At 39.1% G+C, this 23620-nt stretch overlaps 1 protein-coding gene across 1 annotated transcript in view; it reads left to right on the top strand.

The window, feature by feature from the left end:
- The first annotated feature begins 2293 nt into the window (after positions 1 to 2293).
- Positions 2294 to 23620, top strand: part of ACSM3 (acyl-CoA synthetase medium-chain family member 3) — a 34523-nt gene continuing 13196 nt past the window's right edge. Inside the window, exons 1-7 of the mRNA XM_012644995.1 lie at positions 2294 to 2426; positions 7448 to 7716; positions 14578 to 14788; positions 16996 to 17203; positions 19291 to 19434; positions 19546 to 19702; positions 21384 to 21463. Coding sequence (XP_012500449.1) covers positions 7516 to 7716; positions 14578 to 14788; positions 16996 to 17203; positions 19291 to 19434; positions 19546 to 19702; positions 21384 to 21463 — 1001 coding nt within the window. The 5' untranslated portion in view covers positions 2294 to 2426; positions 7448 to 7515. The remainder of the gene's footprint in view (positions 2427 to 7447; positions 7717 to 14577; positions 14789 to 16995; positions 17204 to 19290; positions 19435 to 19545; positions 19703 to 21383; positions 21464 to 23620) is intronic.

Below are 23620 nucleotides of genomic sequence, written 5' to 3'. Positions count from 1 at the left end.
CCTCCTGCCTCAGCCTCCCAAGCATTTGGGACTGTTACAGCAAGTGTTACAGCAACCGGTTCCAAACGGAACAACCGAGCGGCACGAGGAGAGTTGGAGAGTCAGCGTTTTATTCGCCGGTGGACTCAGAGGAGACTTGCCTCCAAATTTGGAGCACCGCTTCCTTATTTTTGTCTAGTTTTATACTTTTTTGGGTTACACACATCCAATAGCATACAAGCATAAGTGGTTAACCAATTAGCAACAGGATTCAAAAGATAGCCAATTAGCAATAGTTTTTACAGGCATTTGTTTTGTGACAGGCTTATAACTTTGCTTAACTGTTTTGCAGTTTTAGTGGAATTTTCCATAAGTTTTCTAATACTATTTCTCAGAACTTCCCCTAACAGGACCACAGGAGCATGCCACCACGCCTGGCTAGTTTTTCTATTTTTAGTAGAGATGGGGTCTCACTCTTACTCAGGCTGGTCTCAAACTCCTGACATCAAGAGATCCTCCTACCTCAGCCTCCCAGAGTGTTAGGATTACAGGCATGAGCCACAGTGCCTGACCAGGGTTTGGGTTTTTTACTGAGGTTATAAAAGGTAAAAAAAAAAAAAAAAGTAGTTATTGCTACAAAATGATAACAGAAGGCAGCTGTGTTTGTCCCTCTTCTCTGCTAGGCTGGCTTTATCAGTCTTCTTGGTATGTGTTCTGGTGGATATGGGGGAGGGTCACTCCCCTGCTGTCTGTGGGAACTCTTCAAGTGCTGTAAAACAAACTGTTAAAGACAACAAGCCAAGCCACAGGTGGTTAAGCAAACAAAGGGGCAGTTGTGTGCTGTGATTCTCCCCCCACCCCTTTTTTTCTCTGTTAGTTCATTAGCAATGCCGTTCTCTCACTGCACACCTTCAAAAGGCCCAGCAACATCCCGTGCCAGGGGATTGGGAGCCTCCTATAGAGCCTGGCCCCCCATTACCGTCCCAGGGGCTGCTCCTTATGCGCTGAGGCAGATAGTGAGAACATACATACCTTCAGGTAACCCAGCAACACCTTGTGCTGAGCATTTGAGGGCCTTCCCCAAGGTATGCTCCCCCCATGGCCACTCCAGGGGCAGTTTCACAGGCACCGAGGCAGATATTAAAGACACACACACCTTCAAGAGGCTCAGCAACACCCTGATCCAGGTGCATTGGGGCCTCCCGCAGAATCTAGGGTATTTCCCCACCAGTCCCAGAAGATATGAGTCATTTTGCCAACCAGAGAGCCCAGGACCAGCAGACCAAAGATGTGGACTTTTCCATCCCTGTTGTTTTTTTTTTTGGCAGGGTAGAGGCAAGGCTACCAAAGAGGAAAGTCAAGAAGGAAGGTCAGAGGTGGTTTTGGAAGGCAAAGGACTCAGATCCCCAGATGCCAAAGAGCAGGTGATGATGCCTGCAGGGGACCCCACTTTCAGGTCAGGACCATAGCAGGGCAGCTGCTACAGGTGGGAGAGGCAGGACAGAGGACAAGAGGATGGAAACGGATGATGACAGAAGCAAGGAGCAGCCAGGAGCAGAACTCGGAGTTCCAGAAACTGGGGTGACAAGGGCACCATGGGGTCAGGGCCCCCAGAATTGGGAGCTGCAGGCCTGCTCTGCCATTCTGGGGCATGACTGGGCCTGTGCCATCCGCGTTTCCTCTACCCTCCTCACCCCTGCTGCTCACTGTGAGTTCAAAGAGCCTGAGACTAGAACATGAAGGCTGTGTTGGAGGAAAAGCAAGGAGGCTGGGGTGGCTGTGCAGAGTGAGGCAGAGGAGGAGTGGGCTGTGGGTCAGAGAGGACACTGTGCCAGATCATACAGCTCCTTGCACTCCACACAAGGACTTGGATTTCACCTGGCATGAGCTGAGAAGCACTGAAGGATTCAAGCAGAGGAGTGACTTGATAGCATTTGTTTAGTCTTGACCAGTTCAACAGATAAACACAGCAACTGATTCCTAAGGTCTAGGGCAATCCATACCTGCCTCTCAACTTCTTTCCTTTCCATTTCAAGACTCTTTTATGTCTTGCTCCATCTATTCTTCCCACCTGAGAAAGAGCTTCCTCTGCCCCTTCACAGGACTAACCCCTTCAGCAACTCCTTTCCCTCTTGAGAGTAAACTGCTTACCAATTTCCCAGAAAACTTGTGATGTTCGTAAATCATTACCTGTAAGAGGGACAGGACACCCGAGGATTATAAACAGTGTAAATTTAACCCAGAGCTCTGGCTCCTCCCTCTGGAATGTTTCTACCAATCAAGGAAAAGTACTCAGGGCAAGTCTTGCTTCATCTGTCAGACTACTTCTCCCTCCTCTTTGGACTACTACCAAGACTAAAGCAGATGAAACTCAAGTTTCAGGGCTGCTCTTCTAGGAAACAGGTCTACCATCATCATTGCCGGCTGTGTTGGAATCTGTAACTTTAGTGAGTACTTCTTCTCCTCTCCTGTATAAGATTTGCTGCACTGCCATGTCAATTTTTTGAGCAAAGATAACAAGCAAACAAAACCAACAAATCAAAAATGCTCTTGCTCTCACTTAAGTCTTGGGCAGCCAAGGTGTATCTCTCAGGATTTCTCAGTTGTGTGATACTAGTTAATAATATGCACACACAAAAGGCTATAAACACAGCAGCTGAGTTTTCATCTTAAGCCTTTTGGTGCTATTTGATTTTTTTTTAACTCTGTGCATGTGTTAACTTGATAAAATGTTTTAGAAAAAAATTAATTTAATCCAGGTAGTGGCAGAGTTTTTCACTATACTATCTACTTAGCTCCCCACCCTGCTCAGTGGCAGATGGGAATTCATTTTCTGCATCATCCGGAAAGAATGCAAACTACCTCTAGGAAACTTTGGGTAACTTATAGATGCAAACCTAAGAAAATAAACTGGAGACAGCCATTTTTCTCCATTAGGCGGTGAAGGGCTGCTCCAAAAGTTCTGTATGGAAGAGCTTTAAGGAACAGTCTGTTGGGGTTAGGGAGAACAGTCGGGACTTTACCTTGTGTTGAGGCTCTAAACGCCAAACCACTGTTATTACTTGGATTCCTTAGGGGGAGGAGTGTTTATGGACATGTGGGGAGGCTAAAGCCCCCCTGGGCTGTTTATATGGATATAGAACTTGCATTTCAGACGGAGCCTTAATTACTTTCAGAAGCCCATCTAACCTGTAGTGGTACTGTATTTCTTAGAAGAGTTTTCTTTACCAACATTTCTGTGGCTTAGTCTAAAAATCTGGACTCACACTGGCAAAATTATCCAGCTCTTTTACCTACAAAGAATTTAACAAACCTGGAAAATGAAAGTTGTAAAATGCTAAGATCACTGAAAAGGCAGGAACAGAACTTTGCTAGGGAGAAGCAATCTGACAGTTTTGATTAAGAGGACATTGATATTTACTTTTTGGTAGAACAGAATGGTTAGGTTTGTTTTAAGCTGCAAATGACTGGTCAATTTTCTTTACAACATATGTTTGAAGGATTCTGAATGTGGTAAAGAGTTTATATGGGGGATAGGGAATAAATCATACTGAATTCTAATTCTACTCAGTATCAGCAAGCTGAGGGTACAGTGTATTTATCCCCAATGATATTATTATTTGCATAATTGTTTAATGTCTTCCTTAATCGTCTATAAGCTTCATGGGGGCAGTACCAGCTGTGTCTTATGTGTTGTATTTGCAGCATTTAGCATAGGTCTGGCACTTAGTAGGTACTCAGTAAACATCTGATGAATGCATGCATTGTCCAATTTGGATATGTGTGTGTCTCCTTGTCTGTAAAATAGAAATAATAATAAATGACTACAAAGTGCTTAGCACACTGCAGCTACTTGCCAGATCTCAGAAAAAAATGTCACCTCCCTGGAGAAACCTACTAAAAGAGCCTCCCTTTTCTCCTATTATCTTCTGTTTTTTTTGTGTAATATCACATTTATTTGTTGCCTTGTTTATTATACGGGTCTTTCCGTGAGAGCGGGGAGGACTTTGTCTCTCATTTACCCCTAGGTCCCCTATGTCTGAAACAATTCATGGTTAGTGCTCAATCAATATTTGTTGAATAAATAAATGACTCATGCCAACCTGCCAAGAATGAAGCACAAGACCCCAAGACATCTGTTCTAATCAGTCTAAATTCCTGCCTCTTATTTTAATAGAATCAGATTTTTTTCTAATTTTTCTTAACCATTTTTAAATACTTTGTTTTTATATCCAAGTAATGAAAGAAAGAATGAGGACATTCCTTTTGAATGAAATATTTCAAAATTTAATCTAAATTACAAAATAAAACAACTCAATTGATCATTGATAGGGGACTGGTTTAAGAAATTACGATGCAGCTGTTCACTGGAATGCCATGCAGCTGTTAAAAAAAAAAAAAAACAGAATGAAGATTTCTGTGTACTGATATGGAATGACCTCCAAAAATACATTGTTAAAATTATTTTTAGTGGGCAGAATAATGTGTATTCTAGGCTACCTGTTGTGTAAGATCAGTGGAAAAATAAGAATCTATAGTCATATTTGCTTGAATGCACATAAAGAAACCTTGAAAAGATACACAGATATAGTAATAGTGGTTCCCTGAGGGATTGGGGGGATGAAACTAATGAAACCATTTTGAGATTAAGAGTGGGAGTCAGATTTTTCACTGTGTACCTTTTATGTTTTTTGAAACATTTGAAGACATTATGCAAACAATTAAAAACAGAGAGACAAGTTGTATCTAAAAACTCAGTGTTGACTACTTTCTTCCTTCAGTTGAAGGAAACCTGATGCTAATCTTGTCAGGAAGAGAGATGGCAGCCAAAAGCACAAGCTGTAACTTGCTGGCAAACAGCAGAGACCAGTTCCCAGTGACAAACAGAATGTCATTTGAGGACTTGGGAGCTTAACTCAGAGAAACCCGGCCCCAGAGAAAATTTATTTCCGTCCTAAAAGGCCTTTTCTCCTAGAGCTGTGAAGAAGTTTCTGTTAATGCTTTTCCTCCCACAGCCTATTCAGGCAAGAGAACAGTGGGGAACACTTTATTAAACTTGAACCCTTAGAAAAATATTATTTTTTTGCACCCTCAATTTTCCTGTTTCAATCCAGTTCTGATCTATAGTCAATATAGATCAGCATTGTCCACAATAATTTTCTGCAACAATAGAAATATTTTACCTCTGCACTGACCTATATTTGGTAGCCACTAGCCACGTGTGGCTATTAAACACTTGAATGTAGCTGGTGTAGGCCAAATGCTATTATAATTCCCCAGAATAGTAGCATGAACATAACAGATAAGGCTCCTGCCCTCATAGAACTTACATTTTAGTGCAAAGATAAGCAAACTATAGCCCATGGGCTAGATCCAGCCCTCTGCCAGTTTTTGTATGGCCTTCAAACTAAGGATGGTTTTTACATTCTTAAATGATTACAAAGAGAATCAAAAGGGGAATAATAATTCCTGATACATGAAAATTATGTGAAATTCAAGTTTCTATATCCATAAATAAGGTTTTTTTGGCACACTGCCATGCCTATTTATTTATGGATTGTCAATGGCTGCTTTCTCAACAGCAGAGGTAAACAGTTGCAGCAGAGAGTGTATGGCCCACAAAGCCTCAAATATTTACTATCTGGCCCTTTACAGAAAGTTTGCCAACCACTGTTCTAGTAGGGAGTAATGTGCTCAGCACATTGCATGCATTATCATTTTCGATTTTTGGGACAATTCTCTGATAGAGGCTCTATTAGTCCCTCTACTGGTAAAATGTGAAACTGACGTTCAGAATGGTTAGTAATTCAAATAAGATCACACAGTTAATAAGTGGCAAAACTGGGACCCTATCCCATGACTGTATGATTCAACAGCCAGTATATTTAGCCGTCACGCTATAGACTGACCAGTGCTTCTCACACTTGAATTTACACACTGATTACCTGGGATCTTGTTAAAATGTTAAAATCCACTAATTCAATAGAGCTGGAGTGGAAGCCTGAGAATGTACATTTCTAACAAGCTTCCAGGTGGGGATGATGCTGATGGTTCACAAATCACAGCCTTTATATTGATCAGTGATTCTCAACCTTGGCTGCACATTGGCATCTTCTGAAGAAATTTTTGTAAATATGATGCCCAGAGCCCACTCCTACAGATTCTGATTTAATTGGTCCAAGACCTAGAAATCAGAAATTTTTAAAAAAGCTTTCCTGGTGATTCAAATGTACAGCCAAGGTTGAGAATTACTGCTCTACTGAAATCCTATTGAACTGTAGTGAAAATATACAAATGGGAATACAAAGGCCGAAGTTCTAGTTCTAACTCTGGTACGACACATCTAAGCAAATTGTTTCCCCTCTCTGGGGCTCCAGTTTTCCTTGCAGTCGAAAAATGAGGAATCTCAAACTGGATGTCTTAGAGGGCTCAAGATCACAGACATGCCAGGTCCTCACACAAATAGGTGGGAGGTTCAGAAGAAGTACCCACGTTTCCCAATGTGTTGGGTATATCAATATGATGCCCAAACACTAGGTACATTTAGGATAAAGCTTACTGTATTATGTGTGATAGGTTTCCACATAGCCAGACTGCCTTACACGCCACACAGCTAGAACTGCAGTTAGAATGACGATTTAATGATTGGGAGAGTAATACATGTTTCACTGTAGGATATTTGGAAAATTACGAAAAGTTTAATGAGGAGAACCTCAAAACACTCATAATCCCTAGAACAGTATTTTTAATAGCCTCAGCCAAGTAAATAACATGGTAATCAAATGTTTCCCACAGAAGCAGGGGGTCACCCTGGGGGGGCCTCCCCCACAAAAGTCCTAAAGGTTAAAGCCCTATTATTACATCTCTGGTAAACGCAGCTCCAAGCCTGGACTGGAAGGTAGTGTGGGCACCTATTGGGAGCATGGGAACTGCAGCCTATAAACTAGATAATTTATAAACTGTGACAGTGCTTTCATGTCTAATTGGTACCCGGATACTCTCAATTTCTTCCTCTGTAGATTACCCACTGTGAAAACTTCTCCTTAACATTTCTGCACTACTTTTGAAGTCTGCAGACGAAAGATATTACATAAGGCATAGCCCTTTGCTTTCAGTGAGATTAAGTGGCTGACCTAGATCTTTACTTCTTTAGAAATGCATATGGGAAGCAGTAGTGCATAGTGTCAGGAGAATGGGCCGGGATCAGATAGTTCTGGGTTCAAATCTAGTCAATGCCTCAATCTATAAACAGAGATGATAATTGTACCCACTTCACAGGGTTTCTCTGAGGATTTAATGACAAAGTGTATGTAAAACACTGAGCACAGTGTTTGGAACACAGGCAGTACTCAGAAAATTGTACTATGATGATGATTATTAATAATAAAAATAATAAAACTTAGCCACTTTAGGGTATGGCTACCTTCAGAACAGAATCAGATACATGTCCTTTTTGCTTGTCTTTTAGATTGACTGCTGTTTGTGGAAATACTGACTGCTAAAACATCCAACAAGACTGATACTAGGTCTGTCACCATGGAGATGTTACTTCGTGCCAGGTGTTTTCAGCGTCTTGCAATTCCTGGTTCTGTAAGAGCATTGCATAAAGACTATAGAACAACAACTCCTCAGAATTTCTCCAGCTATGAATCCATGAAACAGGACTTCAAACTGGAGATTCCAGAGTATTTCAACTTTGCTAAAGATGTCCTGGACCAATGGACCAATATGGAAAAGGTATGGAGCAAGGGCCAATTCGACTACAATTTCTCAACTGGGAGCGATTTGCCCCTGGAACATCTGGCAATGTCTGGAGACTTTTTGTTGCCTTGACAGATAGGGGAGGTGTTTGCGGGTAGAAGTAGTTGCTACTGGCATCTAACAGGGATGGTGTTAAATATCCCATAATGCACAGGACAGCTCCCAAAACAAAGAATTATCTGACCCGAAATGCCAATAGTTCCGTGGTTGGTTGAGAAAGCCCGGGTTAAATAATTCTAGGTTGATATAATTCTAAGTTGATTTTTTTTTTAAATAAAAAGGAGTGAAAGTGACTCTAAGAGTCAGAAATGGTAAGAAATGAGGCATAGATATGGCGTTGAAAGAAATTTAAAGGGATGCAAGAATTCTAATCTTTTGGAAATGATCAGGCTAAATGAGAAATGACATGGACCAGAAGAAATAACATGGCTACTAATATCTGGAAATAAGAACCTGAGATTTACTATTTTTTTCTGTTATTTTTAATTGACATGTAATAATTATACAGATTTATGGGGTACAAGTCATTGTAATTAGGATATCCATCACCTCAAACACATATCATTTCTTTTGAGTTGGGAACATTCAAAATCTTCTCTTCTAGATTTTTGAACATATACAATAAATTATTATTAACTATATTCACCCTACAGTGCTATGGAACACTAGAACTTATTCCTCCCATCTAGCTATAATTTCATATCCATTAACTAAACTCTCTCTATCCTCCCTTCCCCTCTACCCTTCCAAACCTCTAATAACCATAATTCTACTCTCTACTTCTTTTTTTTTTTTTTTTTTGTGAGACAGAGTCTCACTCTGTTGCTCAGGCTAGAGTGCCGTGGCATCAGCCTAGCTCACAGCAACCTCAAACTCCTGGGCTTAAGCGATCCTTCTGCCTCAGCCTCCCAAGTAGCTGGGACTACAGGCATGCGCCACCATGCCCGGCTAATATTTTCTATATTTTTCGTTGTCCAGCTAATTTCCTTCTATTTTTAGTAGAGATGGGGTCTCGCTCTTGCTCAGGCTGGATTCCAACTCCTGAGCTCAAATGATCCGCCCGCCTTGGCCTCCCAGACTGCTAGGATTACAGGCATGAGCCACTGCGCCTGGCCTCTACTCTCTACTTCTATGAGCTCAATTTTTTTAGTGCCCATATGAGTGAAAACATGCAATTTTTATGTTTCTGTGCCTGACTTATTGCACTTAACATAATGTCCTCCAGGTTCATACATGTTACCATGAATAACAGGATTTCATTCTTCTTTATGCTGAATACTATTCCATTCTGTATATATACACCACATTTTCTTTATACATTCATTCGTTGATGGACATTTAGGTTGATTCCATATCTTTATGGAATCACAATTGTAATCAACCTAAAGATAGGTTGATTGCAATTGTGAATAGTCTTGCAATAAACACAAGGAAGCAGACATCTCTTAAATATACTGATTTCCTTTCCTTTGGATAAATATCCAGTAGTGGGACTGATAAATCATAGGGTGGTTCTATTTTTAGTTTTTTTGAGAAAACTCCATACTGTTTTCCATAATGGTTATACTAATTTACATTCCCATCATTAGTGAATAAGAATTCCTTTTTCTCTACATCCTCACAAGCATTTGTTATAGTTTCTCTTTTTGCTAATAGTCATTCTAACCAGGGTGAGATGATAAAGAGGTTTTGATTTGCATTTCCCTGATGATTAGTGATGTTGAGTGTATTTTCATATATTTTTTGGCCATTAGTTTGTCTTTTTTTGAGAAATGTCTATTCAGATCTTATGCCCATTATTTACTGGGATTGTTTATTTTTTTGCTGTTGAATACCTTGTATATTCTCAATATTAGTCCCTTGTTGTATGAAAAGTTTGCAAATATTTTCTCCCATTCTACATGTTGTCTCTTCATTCTGTTGATAGTTTCCTTTGCTGTGCAGAAGCTTTTTAGTTTGTTATAGTCACATTTGTCTATTTTTGGTTTTGTTGCCTATGTCTTTGTATCCATAAAATCTTTGCCTAGACCAATGTCCTGAAGTGTTTCCCATTTTCTTCTACTAGTTTTATAGTTTAGGGCCTTACACTTAAATCTTTAATCCAGTTTGAGTTGATTTTTATATATAGTGAGAGTTAGGGGTCTAGTTTCATGCTACTGCATATAGATATCCAGTTTTCCAAGTACCATTTATTGAAGAGGATGTTCTTTACCCACTGTATGTTCTTGGCACCTTTGTCGAAAATTATGGTTGTAAGTAAGAGTATGTGGATTTACTTCCGGGTTCTTTATTCTGGTTACATTGGTTTATGTGTCTGTTTTTAGGCCAGACCTTGTTTTGGTTACTATTGCTTTATGACATATTTTGAAGTCAGGTAGTACAATGCCTCCAGCTATGTTCCTTTTGCTCAGTATTGTTTTGGCTATTTGGGGACTTTTGTGGTCATATACAAATTTTAGGATTATTTATTTCTATTTTTGTGAAGAATGTCATTGGTATTTTGATAGGGATTACATTGAATCTGTAGGTTGCTTTGGGTAATATGGTCATTTTAATAATATTAATTCTTCCAATTCATGATCATGGAATGTCTTTTCATTTGTTTGTGTCCCCTTCAATTTCTTCATCAATTTTTTCTAGTTTTCATTGCAGTTTTCATTTTCATCTCCTTGGTTAAATTTATTTCCAAGTGTTTTTTCATAGTTATTGAAATGACATTGCTTTCCTGATTTCTTTTTCAGATAGTTCATTACTGGCACATAGAAATGCTACTGATTTTTGTATGTTGATTTTGTATCGTGCAACTTTACTGAATTTGTTTATCAGTTCTAAGAGGTTTTTAGTGGAGCCTTTAGGTTTTGCTATATATAAGATCATGTCTGCAAAGAAGGACAATTTGACTTCCTCTTTTCCAATTTAGATGCCCTTTATTTATTTATTTTTTCTCATATCCTGGACAAATAGTTCATAGATGCCTTTATTTCTTTCTCTCATCTAATTGCTCTGGGTAGGACTTCTAGTACTATATTGAGTAAGAGTGATCAAAGTAGACATCTGTGTCTTGTTCTAGTTCTTAGAGAAAAGGCTTTCTCTTTTTCCCCATTTGGTAAGATGCTAGCTTTGAGTTGATCATATATAGTCTTTGTGTTGCAGTATGTTCCTTTTATACCTAATTTGTTGAGAGTTTTTATCATGAAGAGATGTTGAATTTTGTTGAGGTTTTCTAATGTTCAATTAACATGTGTGAATTTCTCAACCTCTCAGTCATCAGGAAAATGAATATTAAAACCAAAATGAAGCCACAGGTTAGCAGATGGGCAAACATTAAAAAGTCTCACAACTCTAAGTGTTGGGGAGGATGTTGATAGCAGGAGCGCTGGGAAAAACTCTTTAGAAAGCTCTCAGGTAGCACCCACTAATGCTAAACATACCCATGAGCAGCAGTTCCACTGCTAGTGGACAGAAATGCTCATGCTCAACCCAAATGATGAGGTGGGGACATTTCTAGTGCTGTGACCTGTGATAGCCACATAGTGAAGGCAGCAAATGCCCACCTCCAGCAGGTTGGGTAAGTGACAGTACATTTGCTGGCAGAAGGTAACCAGTGATGAAGACCAACCAGCCTCTGCTGTGGGCCTTCCAGCCCCATGGTATCTGCAAGACTTTGCAGACATAACCTCCCAACCCCCTATAAATCTAGTAATGACCTGGGGCCTGAATCTTGTTCACAAAGTCATCCCCCTTGTGGTACCTAGATGTGGTGGTAAAGACCAAGGATCCCTCAAAGGGGTCTTGAGGTGACAGGAGTTCTGTAATATCAGGGAATAACCAAGTGTTTGAGGAGAAGTCGCAGGTATAGTCTGAGGCCACAATGGGCCTGGGATTGGGTCTGGATCTGGGCCTGGGTCTAGGTGAATGGGCCTGGGGCATGGTCTGGGACTGGACTTGGACCTGAGATTGAGCTAGGAATGGTCCTGTGGCGGGGCATGGGAATGAGCCTAAGCCTGGGGCTAGAATTGGGCCTGGAGCAAACAGGATGCCTTCCTGGGTGCCATACGCAGACCCTTCCCCCACCGCCTGGTCAAAGCTGTAGACAGTGGGGTCTGCTACTGGGAAAATTCCCAAGGGGCTGGACAGAAAGGGGCTCTGGAAACCTGGGCCCTGCAGTAACATGGGGTTCATAGGGGGAGGGGCTCCAGGGCAGGTGGATACAGTGTGGGCTCCACAGCCTCCGTGGCCTCACCACCCCAGTAATTGCTGGAATTGTTGCTGGAGCTGCTATAGAGAGTATTTGGCGTGGCAGTTCTTGAACCACACTTACACTTGGTACTCCTTCAGGCTAGGTCTTTCCACCAGGGCTTCTCGGTCCTGGTAGGTGGAGTACTTGTTGATCTCATAGTGGTTTTCTAGCTCATGCTGCTGTTCCTTGCTATAGAACATGAGCTCCAGCTGCTGCCTCTTCAGGGGGACTGGGGACAATGGGGGGCCCTGGAAATGATTAGATCTTCCATCTTGCTCCTCCTGTTCTGTCCTGCATATTGGGATGTTGAATTTTATCAAATGCTTTATCTGCTTCTATTGAGATGATTATAGTTTTTGTCCTTCAATTCTGTTGATGTGATGTTAATTTGTGTATGTTAAACCATCCTTGCATTCCTGAGATTAATCCCACTTAGTCATGGTGTACCATCTTTTTGATATGCTATTGGATTTGGCTTGGTAGCATTTTGTTGAGGATTTTTTGCATCTACGTTCATCAGGGCTATTAACTTGTAGTTTTCTTTTTTGTTGTATCTTTGTCTGGTTTTGGTGTTAGGGCAGTACTGGCCTCACAGAATGAGTTAGGAAGAAATTCCCTCCTTTTCAATTTTTCAGAACAGTTTGAAAAGAATTTGTTAGTTCTTTAAAGTTTGGTAGAATTTAGCAGGTTAAGCCATCTGATCCCAAGATTTTCTTTGATGGGAGATTTTTACTACTGAATCATTCTTGTTACATGTTATTGGTCCATTTAGGTTTTTTATTTCTTCATGGTTCAATCTTGGTAGGTTATACATGTCCATAAATTTATCCATTTCCTCCAGGTTTTCCAATTTGTTGGCATATATTTGTCCATAGTAGTCTTTAATAATCCTTTGCATTTCTGTGGTATCAGTTGTAATATCTCCTTTTAATTTCTAATTTTTTTTGTCTCTTCTCTTTTTTTTTAGTCTAGCTAAAGATTTGTTAATTTTGTTTACCTTTTCAAAAAACTAACTTGTTGTGTTGATCTTTTGGGTTTTTTTAAACCTCAATTTCATTTATTTCTGCTCTTATCTTTATTATTTCTTTCCTTCTACTAATTCTGGGTTTGGCTTCTTTTTGTTTTTCTAGTTCTTTGAAGTGCATTATTAGAATGTTTACCTGAAATCTTTCTACTTTTTTTTGATGTGTTTATTGCTATACACTTTCCTCTTAACACTCCCTTTGCAATATCCCATATATTTTGATACATTATGTTTCCATTTTCATTTGTTTCAAGAAATTTTTCGATTTGCTTTTTAATAGCTTCATTGACCCAATGGATATTCAGTAGCATATTGTTTAATTTGTATGTATTCATACACTTTCCAAAGTTCCTCTTACTATTGATTTCTAGTTTTATTCCATTGTGGTCTGAGAAGATACTTGCTATAATTTCAATTTTAAAAAATTTGTTGAGACTTGTTTTGTGCTGTAACATATAGTTTATTCTGGAGAATGTTCCCATGTGCAGATGAGAAGAATGTGCATTCTATAGCTGTTGGATGAAATGTTCTATAAATGTCTGTTAGATCATTTGGTCCAAAGTGCAGTTTAAATCCAATGTTTCTTTGTTAATTTTATGTCTTGATCATCTGTCTAATGATGAGAGTGGGATGTTGAATTCCCCAACTATTATTGTATTAGGGTCTATATATCTGTTTAGATCTAATAATATTTGTTTTATATATCTGGATGCTGTTATTGGGTGCATATATATTTATAATTGTTATATCATATTGTAATATAAATATATTGATACAAGTATAGCTACTCCTACATGCTTTTGCTTACTATTTGCATGAAATATTTTTTCCATCTCTTCATTTTCAGTCTATGTGTGTCTGAAGTGAAGTGAGTTTCTTGTAGGCAGCCTATAATTGGGTCTTGGTTTTTGTAATCTATTCAGCTAGTCCCTATCTTTTAATTGGGGAATTTAAACCATTTACATTCAAGGTTATTGATAGATGAGGACTTACTCCTGTCATTTTCTTAATTGTTTTTTATTTTTTTAATACCCTTTGTTCCTTTCTTCTTATTATTTATCTTTGTACTTTGGTGGTTTTCTGTAGTAATAACATTTGATTCCATTATCTTTCTCATTTCTGTAACAGCTCTACCAGTGAGTTTTATACTTTCATGTGTTATAATGGTAGCTATCATCCTTTTGCTTCCAGGTATAGGACTCCCTTAAGCAAGTTCTCATCAGGCCAGTCTAGTGGCAATGATTTCCCTCAGTTTTTACTTGGCTGAGAAAGACTTTATTTATCCTTTATTGCTAAGAATAGCTTTTCTGGGCATGGCTGGCAGTCTTTTTTTTTTTTCCTCCCCCAGTGCTTTGAATATATTAATATCATCTGATATATATTGATGAGTACTGGCCACCTCTAGTCAGCCATCTTGATTACATATTGCCCAGAGTTATTTCCAAATACTCCATTCATGTCCTTACTAATGACCTGTGAATTTTCTTTGGAGAATATATTCTGTTAAGTCAGCTAAAACAGAACTTAACTGTATAACAAGCTTTAAGTCTATGACTGGCTTGTCTTTCCTCAGGCTGGAAAGAAACCTTCCAATCCAGCCCTTTGGTGGATCAATGGGAATGGAGAAGAAGTGAGGTGGAGTTTTGAGGAACTGGGATCTTTGTCCAGGAAATTTGCCAATATACTTACAGATGCCTGTGCCCTGCAAAGGGGAGATCGAGTAATTGTGATTCTGCCCAGGATCCCAGAGTGGTGGCTTGCAAATGTGGCCTGTCTTCGAACAGGTTAGTAATATGTACAATGTAATCATATTTTTAAACTGAGCTGGATGGGAGATTTTCCAAAACATCTAAGTAATCATGAGACATTTATTTGGGTAAATTATTTGAAGAAGAACTGTATGTAATATAATATTATTCTCAGGAATTTTAGAAACATGTTGGAAACATGCCATACTGTTGACCTAAACTAGAAGTTGGGTTTTTCATGATGAAATAGATTTATTAAATGATTGTTAATCAACATTAAAATGCCCTCATACTTACTCTCCCTTTCCTCCTATGGGATCCATGGTCATCTGAAACTCAGTGCATCTGAAACAGTTCTTGTTTCGTGCCTTTGTTCCTTTCATGGTTAACTACCAACCATCTGGTGTCCTAAACAGCCACCTGAAATCCTTCCTAATAATTTCTTTTTTTTTTATTTCAGCATATTATAGGGGTACAGATTTACCCCATACGTTTAGGTTATCTATGTTGCCCTTGCCCTCCCCCACTAAGTCCGAGTTTCAAATAATGTCCATCCTTCGGGTGGTGCACATTGTACTCTTTGTGTATGCATATACCCGTCCCCTCCTCTCTCCTCCCCCGTTCCCCCTACTCAACATCCAATAGATGTTATTCTTATATGTGCACTTATGTGTTGATCAGTTAATACCAATTTGACTAATAATTTCTTACATCTTATAAATTTGACCTCCTAAATGCCTCCAAAATTCCTCCTCTTCTCCAAATTCATTGCCATTGCCTTACTTCACATCTTTATTATCTCCTGAATGGATTTCCCTAAAAGTCTCCCTAATTCTGGTTTTGGGTGTACCCACACCCCATCCAAATCCAATTAATCTTCCGTAGCCAGTGTTTTTTCTAGAAAATTTATCCTGTCATTTTCTGTTTGATCATTGCCTCCCCATTTCCTACTAGATAATACCTGAACTTTTTTAGGTGTGTCATGGAAGACTATAGCTATTTTCTCTTTATGGTTTTAATTTCTCCACCTTTACACTCCATGCTCCAGCCATGCCAAATGGTTTCCTAGAAGGTTTGTGATCATTCCCATCTCCTGGCTTTTCTGCACATATTTCCTATGCTTGGAAAGCCTTTCCATCATACCCAACCACCTAAATAACTCTTACTAGATTTTCAAGTCTCAGCTCTAATGTTACCTTCTAAGACAACCCCACCCTCATATCCCAACCTGAGTACTTTCTTCTTTAAGCTCTCCAAAGCAACACATACGTATTTTCAATTTAAGAGGGACTATATTGTGTGAGTATACAATTTTCTTATAAATCTGTTATTCCCATAAGACTATATAAGCTCCTAAAAGGCCACGACTATGATATATTCATCTCTGCACCCACAATGATTGCCATATAGAAAATGTTCAGTAAAATATTTGTTAATTAATAGTACTGTTGTCATGATAAATCATTATATTAAATAACCATTTTTAATTTATTATGATCATTACTTCCATTTGAGGAGAGTTAATATATTCTATTTCATATGTACATATGAATTACCACATGGGACTATCTGAGTCAACTTTTAAGCAGTTTTTTAACAAAATGATTGGTTTCATGAATGCTGCTCAAACTCACTCTCTTAGTTAGGGACTGTTTGATTGTCAGGACCAGATATCCATTCATATTAGTTCAATAAGAAAGGAGAGTTATTATCATTGTCTATTTACAGTGACTTTGCTTATCTCTGTCCTGATCTATTTTATTTGAGTTTATAGTTTAGCTCTTGGAAGGCAAGAGCCATTTCCTTTATTTCCAAGTTCTTAGAGAAATCTGTCCCATAGTCCCCAATGCCAACAACAAACTCTCATATTATACTTTAATTTTTAAAATATTTTCTGTGTTTCATTTTCTCAAACCTACAAGTTATTTCCTGCCCCAGGGCCTTTGCACATGCTTTCCATTCGACTAGAGGGTCAAAACCCTCTCAATGTTATGAATGGTCTTGAAATAAAAAATAATTATCCAGCATTTAACACCCTTTCATGGTAGGTCAAAAGGGTCATAGACTCTAAGATCCCTTGAAAGGCAAAAGCAGATTAAGTAAGACAAATAGATATCTTCCCTGTTATACTAACTCATTCTAAGAAATACAGAAAGTATACACACTAATTACATTACCCTAACTGTTATAATATGATGAAAAATACCTTTCTTTTAAACATTGCTTCTTTTCTGCTCCTTTAGGTACAGTTTTAATTCCAGGAACCACTCAGCTGACTGAGAAAGATATCCTCTACAGACTACAATCTTCAAAAGCAAAGTGCATCATTACCAATGATGTTTTAGCTCCAGCAGTAGATGCTATTGCACCTAAATGTGAAAATCTGCACTCCAAGCTGATTGTGTCTCAGAATTCCAGAGAGGGGTGGGGGAACCTCAAGGAAATGATGAAGTGAGTAACCATAATTGTTGTAGAACAGCTTCCCAAAAAGAAAGGCAACAATAAAAAGATATTCAACTCAATAGTGATCAGAAAAATACAAATTAAAACAATAGGCAAAGGGAACAACTGGTGATTATTATTACACTAATAGTGCTAGGCTCTGAGGCAGGAAGGAGCTTGGAGTGTTTTCATAGATTGGAATACGCTAACACGGAGATTGGTGTATACTGTGTTTATTAAGGAGTTCTCTTGGGATCAGTACCTGTGAAGGGAGGGGAAGGATGTGGGACTGGGCAGAGGGTGAAATTTATCTGCAATGTATTCCCTACAAAGCTCTCAGTCAACCCACTGGGACCTTCAAAGTTTGGAAAGTTCCTCAAAGCTGTTCTCAGCTAAAGCAAGAGGTCCTGGCCTTTATACACCCACATTGGTCAGTAATTGGATGTGGGCTATCTCTAGGAGATGTGGGAGGATGTTTACAAGGCAGCTTTCTTCAGCCAAGGCAATCTCTCAAGAGAGCTCCCAGAACCTGCAGGGAGGAAGTCCATTCCTTCAGTGGGATCTTAGAAATGCATCACAGCATCAATCAGAGAGCATTATCATCTCCCAAGGAAATTGACCACATTCAGTCCTTCTGTGTTGGCTATGCCATTCCTTTGTTGACAGCAATACTTCTATCCAGTTAAAATAAGAAGAATACCTAATGTTAATGGGTGCAATTAGAAAACTGAATTATACTGATGTTTAAGCCCTCCATGAGGTGCTTCCAGGAGTTACTTGGAACTCTTGCCAGGTACTGGTTATACCTCAGCATTAGGCTGGCAGGAAAAGTCTTCTACCTTTAGTCAAGGATTTGGGGGCATGCTTGCAACTATGGATTCATTCATACCAGCTTTAAGATAGCTAAAACATTGAGTTCTTACCAAAGGCCAAGTACTGTTCTAATAAAAATAATATTGTAATTGTAGTAACAGCTAACATTTATATGGGATTGGTTATGTGCCACAAACTGTTCCAAGAACTTCAGATATATTAATTCATTAAAATCTCACAACGACCTAGGAACCTAGGAGGTAGGTACTATAATTACACAGACAAATAAGGTCAAATGCTAGTATCTGGCAGAGTTGAGTTTCAAACGCAGGCAGTGTGGCTTCTGAGCCCACACTATTAACTGCCATATTTACTGCCTCCAGTAGTAACAGAACAGTATGACAACCCTGCCTTAGGTTTTGAGGGCAACCATAACTGTGATGGAAGTGATAGGAACACAGCTATAGATACTAACTATTTTTAACTAAGATAATTATGGAATCATAGACTGAACACCTGGTCTGTGTTAGCTTTGAAAGCAGCTTTTCTATATTTCTTATGGCCTTGATGTTTCTGTTCATTCTCAGCCCAGTATTGCCAGATAAATCTGTGTGCTTCTTAGATACTTGATATGTACACGTGCAGAGTTTGTTTCCTCTCAGTTGCTCTAATGTATGTGTGACTTATATAAAAGCCAAATATGGCTAGGCACGGTGGCTCACGTCTATAATCCTAGCACTCTGGGAGGCCAAGGCAGGAGGATCGCTTAAGCTCAGGAGTTCAAGACCAGCCTGAGCAAGAGTGAGACCCCATCTCTACTAAAGATAGTAAAAATAAGCTGGGTGTGGTGGTGCACACCTGTAGTCCCAGCTACTCGGGAGGCTGAGGCAGGAGGATCGCTTGAGCCCAGGAGTTTGAGGTTGCTGTGAGCTAGGATGACGCCACGGCACTCTAGCCCGGGCAACACAGTGAGACTCTGTCTCAAAAAAAAAAAAAAAAAAAAAAAAAAGCTATGAAATCAGCTATTGTAAATAGGCCTTTATATAGAGAAAAATGATTAAATAAATAAATAAGCTTTGGATGGTAATGTTTAGTTTGATTATAGAAAGCACCTAAAAAGATGGAAAGAGAAAGAGCTTTTACCTTGTAATTCAATCTAAGTTACTGGGGCCTGATTCATGAGATGAAGAGTTCCAAGTAGATGGTTTCTTGAATCTTCTCAGTGGCAACAGTCCATGATGCTGTGTTTAATGTGCAGAGTCACTGTAGTTTTTCCTTCACAGACATGCCAGTGACAACCACACCTGTGTGAAGACGAAACATAATGAGATCATGGCCATTTTCTTTACCAGTGGAACAACTGGATCTCCTAAAATGACCGGACACACCCACAGCAGTTTCGGCTTAGGATTATCTATAAATGGAAGGTACTTCCACAGAACTGCAGCTTGAAGTGTCAAAACAGCAAAGATGATGGTTTATGTGCTGGTTTTGTAAATTTGTTTTCCTATATGTTGGGCTATTCTTTGTTTTCCCAGGTTCTGGCTAGATTTGATACCCTCAGATGTGATGTGGAATACCTCAGACACAGGCTGGGCAAAGTCTGCGTGGAGTAGTGTTTTTTCTCCATGGATCCAGGGAGCATGTGTATTTGCACACTATTTGCCCCATTTTGAGCCAACTTCCATCTTGCAAGTAAGGCAGAGTGCAGGAGGTCAACATTTAGAAATGCATTAGCAGTATTGCTGACAGAACTGATGAATAAAGTAACTTGCAGAGATCAGAGTAGACAACATGATTTAAGATATCACATCCAGAAAGTCAATAAGCCTAAAAAGATAAACAGTCAGCTCCCTCTGTACCTGCAGGTTCCACATCCTTGGATTTAACCAACTATAAATCAAAAATGCTTGGGGGAAAAAATAATCATAGACCAATAAAAATAATACAAATTTAAAAATACAGTATAACAACTATTTACATAGCATTTACATTGTATTAGGTATTATAAGTAATCTAGAGATGGTTTAAAGTATACAGGAGGATATGCATAGGTTACATGCAAATACTGTGCCATTTTATAAAATTAATTGGACAACTAAAAATACATAGAAAAAATTAGCTGGGCATGGTGGCGCATGCCTGTAGTCCCAGCTACTTGGGAGGCTGAGGCAGAAGGATCGCTTGAGCCCAGGAGTTTGAGGTTGCTGTGAGCTAGGATGACGCCACGGCACTCTAGCCCGGGCAACACAGTGAGACTCTGTCTCAAAAAAAAAAAAAAGCTATGAAATCAGCTATTGTAAATAGGCCTTTATATAGAGAAAAATGATTAAATAAATAAATAAGCTTTGGATGGTAATGTTTAGTTTGATTATAGAAAGCACCTAAAAAGATGGAAAGAGAAAGAGCTTTTACCTTGTAATTCAATCTAAGTTACTGGGGCCTGATTCATGAGATGAAGAGTTCCAAGTAGATGGTTTCTTGAATCTTCTCAGTGGCAACAGTCCATGATGCTGTGTTTAATGTGCAGAGTCACTGTAGTTTTTCCTTCACAGACATGCCAGTGACAACCACACCTGTGTGAAGACAAAACATAATGAGATCATGGCCATTTTCTTTACCAGTGGAACAACTGGATCTCCTAAAATGACCGGACACACCCACAGCAGTTTCGGCTTAGGATTATCTATAAATGGAAGGTACTTCCACAGAACTGCAGCTTGAAGTGTGTCAAAACAGCAAAGATGATGGTTTATGTACTGGTTTTGTAAATTTGTTTTCCTATATGTTGGGCTATTCTTTGTTTTCCCAGGTTCTGGCTAGATTTGATACCCTCAGATGTGATGTGGAATACCTCAGACACAGGCTGGGCAAAGTCTGCGTGGAGTAGTGTTTTTTCTCCATGGATCCAGGGAGCATGTGTATTTGCACACTATTTGCCCCATTTTGAGCCAACTTCCATCTTGCAAGTAAGGCAGAGTGCAGGAGGTCAACATTTAGAAATGCATTAGCAGTATTGCTGACAGAACTGATGAATAAAGTAACTTGCAGAGATCAGAGTAGACAACATGATTTAAGATATCACATCCAGAAAGTCAATAAGCCTAAAAAGATAAACAGTCAGCTCCCTCTGTACCTGCAGGTTCCACATCCTTGGATTTAACCAACTATAAATCAAAAATGCTTGGGGGAAAAAATAATCATAGACCAATAAAAATAATACAAATTTAAAAATACAGTATAACAACTATTTACATAGCATTTACATTGTATTAGGTATTATAAGTAATCTAGAGATGGTTTAAAGTATACAGGAGGATATGCATAGGTTACATGCAAATACTACACCCAAGAGTTTACTTTTTCTAAATTGCAGACACTCTCCAAGTTTCCCATCACAGTCTTCTGTTCAGCACCAACTGCATACCGAATGATTGTACAGAATGATATGACCGGGTAAGAAATGTTGGTAAATAGGCATTTAGTGAGGAAAAGGGAGAAGAGAAGCTACAAAACATCTTTCTGCCTAAAAACATAGCTATAGACCAGTAGCTACAGGCTTTAGTAATCTCTTCCTCATCCTCCTTCTCCTTTTTGCTTACGTTCTGTAAATGATAATTACTGTGTCCAGGGCAGGATCCCCCAAGCAAGGAGAGGAAAGAGAGAGTTTAGCCACATCTGAAGCTCTGAGCCCAGTGGTTATGGGTAAGAGATTTAATATTTTGGATGATGGTGGTTACCTGAACTGAGAAAGTAGAGAAGTTGCTCCTATTTGGAACCTTATCCCAGCAAATAAAAAAGAGGATGCATGTCTTTTAATCTACTGCTGATTCCATTTGAAAGGGTGCATTGTTAATCGGAAAAGAAAAAACCAGATCATTTTTTTATACTTTACAACACTTAATAGTCCTGGTCTCCGGATGTGAGAAATTTTTTTTCCTCCCACCAACCAATTCTCCAACATCAGGTGGGTGTCCTGCAATTTGATTCAATTCTGACACTATCTACTTGCAGTTAGCATCATGTGCCACAGGTTAAGGGCTCAGTCCCACAAGACTGCTCCCTATTTCAAATGCCAATCACAAGTCCAGGCTGTCACCTGTGCCTCTGACCAATTGGCTATAAATCAGAGGTTCCCATGACCATTCCTCAGGTTCAATAATTTGCTATGGTGGCTCATAGAAATCAGAGAAATACTTACATTTACTGGTTTATTGTAAAGGATATGATAAAGGTTACAGGTGAACAGTGAACAGCCAGACAAAGAGGTACATAGGGCAAGGTCCACAAGGGCCCCAAGTGTAGAAGCTTCTATTCTTGTGGAGTTGGGGTGCACTACCTTCCCAGTATGTGGGGCTCCCTAAACCCTGTATTTCAGGGACTTTTTTGGAGGTTTCATCACATGATTGATTATTAAGCATGACTGATTATTAAGTCAATTTCCAGCCCCTCTCCCCTCCCTGAAGGATGGGGGGTGGGGTTGAATCATGGCTTGGTCTTTCTGGTGACCAGCCCCCATCCAGGAGCCCCACTGAGAGTTGCCTCATTAGAAGAAAAGACACGCCCATCACCCAGAAAATTCCAAGGGATTTAGGAGATCTATGTTAGAAATCCAGTCAAAGACCAAATATTAGAACAAAAGATGCTCCTAGCACCCCCTATGACTTAGGAAATTATAAAAGTTTTAGAAGATCTATGCCTGGAATCCAGGATGAAGACCCAATACAGGTTGAGTATCCCTTATTCGAAATGCTTGGGACCAGATATGTTTCAGATTTCGTATTTTTCTGGATTTTGGAATATTTGCATTACACTGGTTGAGCATCCCTAGTCTGAATATCTGAAATCTGAAATGTACCAATGAGCATTTGATTTGAGTGTTTATGTCAGTGCTGAAAAAGTTTCAGGTTTTGGAGCATTTTGGATTTTGGATTTTCAGATTAGGGATACTTGGCCTATATATTTCTTGTTATAGTACAATATGACAGGTGAATATTTTTAAATTGATGTGAATTATTTCTTATTAATTTTTGAATAATTCACATGCCTTAAAATCCAATGGGTATATAAAAATGTATAGTGAAAAGTCTTGCTCCATACCTTGTCCCTAGTCATCTAGTTCTCCTCTTCCATGGAGGCACCCTGTGTTTCCAGTTCCTTGTCTATTCTCCCTGAAAATACACAAGCCAATATGCATATGGTCTCCCCCTCTATTATAAACATAAATGGTAGCAAAATATGCACACAGTTCTGTACTTTGCCTTTTTCCCATAACAATATACCTCCTGGCACTGTGTTGTCCAATATGGTAGCCACTAGCCACAAGTAGTTAGATACAAATTTTAATTAAATAAAATTAAAAATTCAGTTTCTCAGTTGTACTAGCCATTAGCCATGTTTCAAGTGCTTGATGTTCATATAGGGCTAGCACATACTATAGTAGATAGCGCAGATTATAGAACACTTCCATCATGACAGAAAGTTCTATTGGACGACACTGTCCACCAACTTACTCATTCTTTTTTACAGCTATATAATATTACATTGTATAAATATCCCATAGTCAGTTTAACCAAACAATTGGTAAACTTTTCATTGCCGATTTAAAGTGTT

This window comes from Propithecus coquereli, unplaced genomic scaffold (genome assembly GCF_000956105.1).
Source record: "Propithecus coquereli isolate 6110/MARCELLA unplaced genomic scaffold, Pcoq_1.0 Scaffold223, whole genome shotgun sequence".
NCBI classification, from domain to species: Eukaryota; Metazoa; Chordata; class Mammalia; order Primates; family Indriidae; genus Propithecus; species Propithecus coquereli.
Note: the sequence above shows the minus strand (reverse complement) of the source record. Positions and strands in the feature narration are given on the sequence as shown.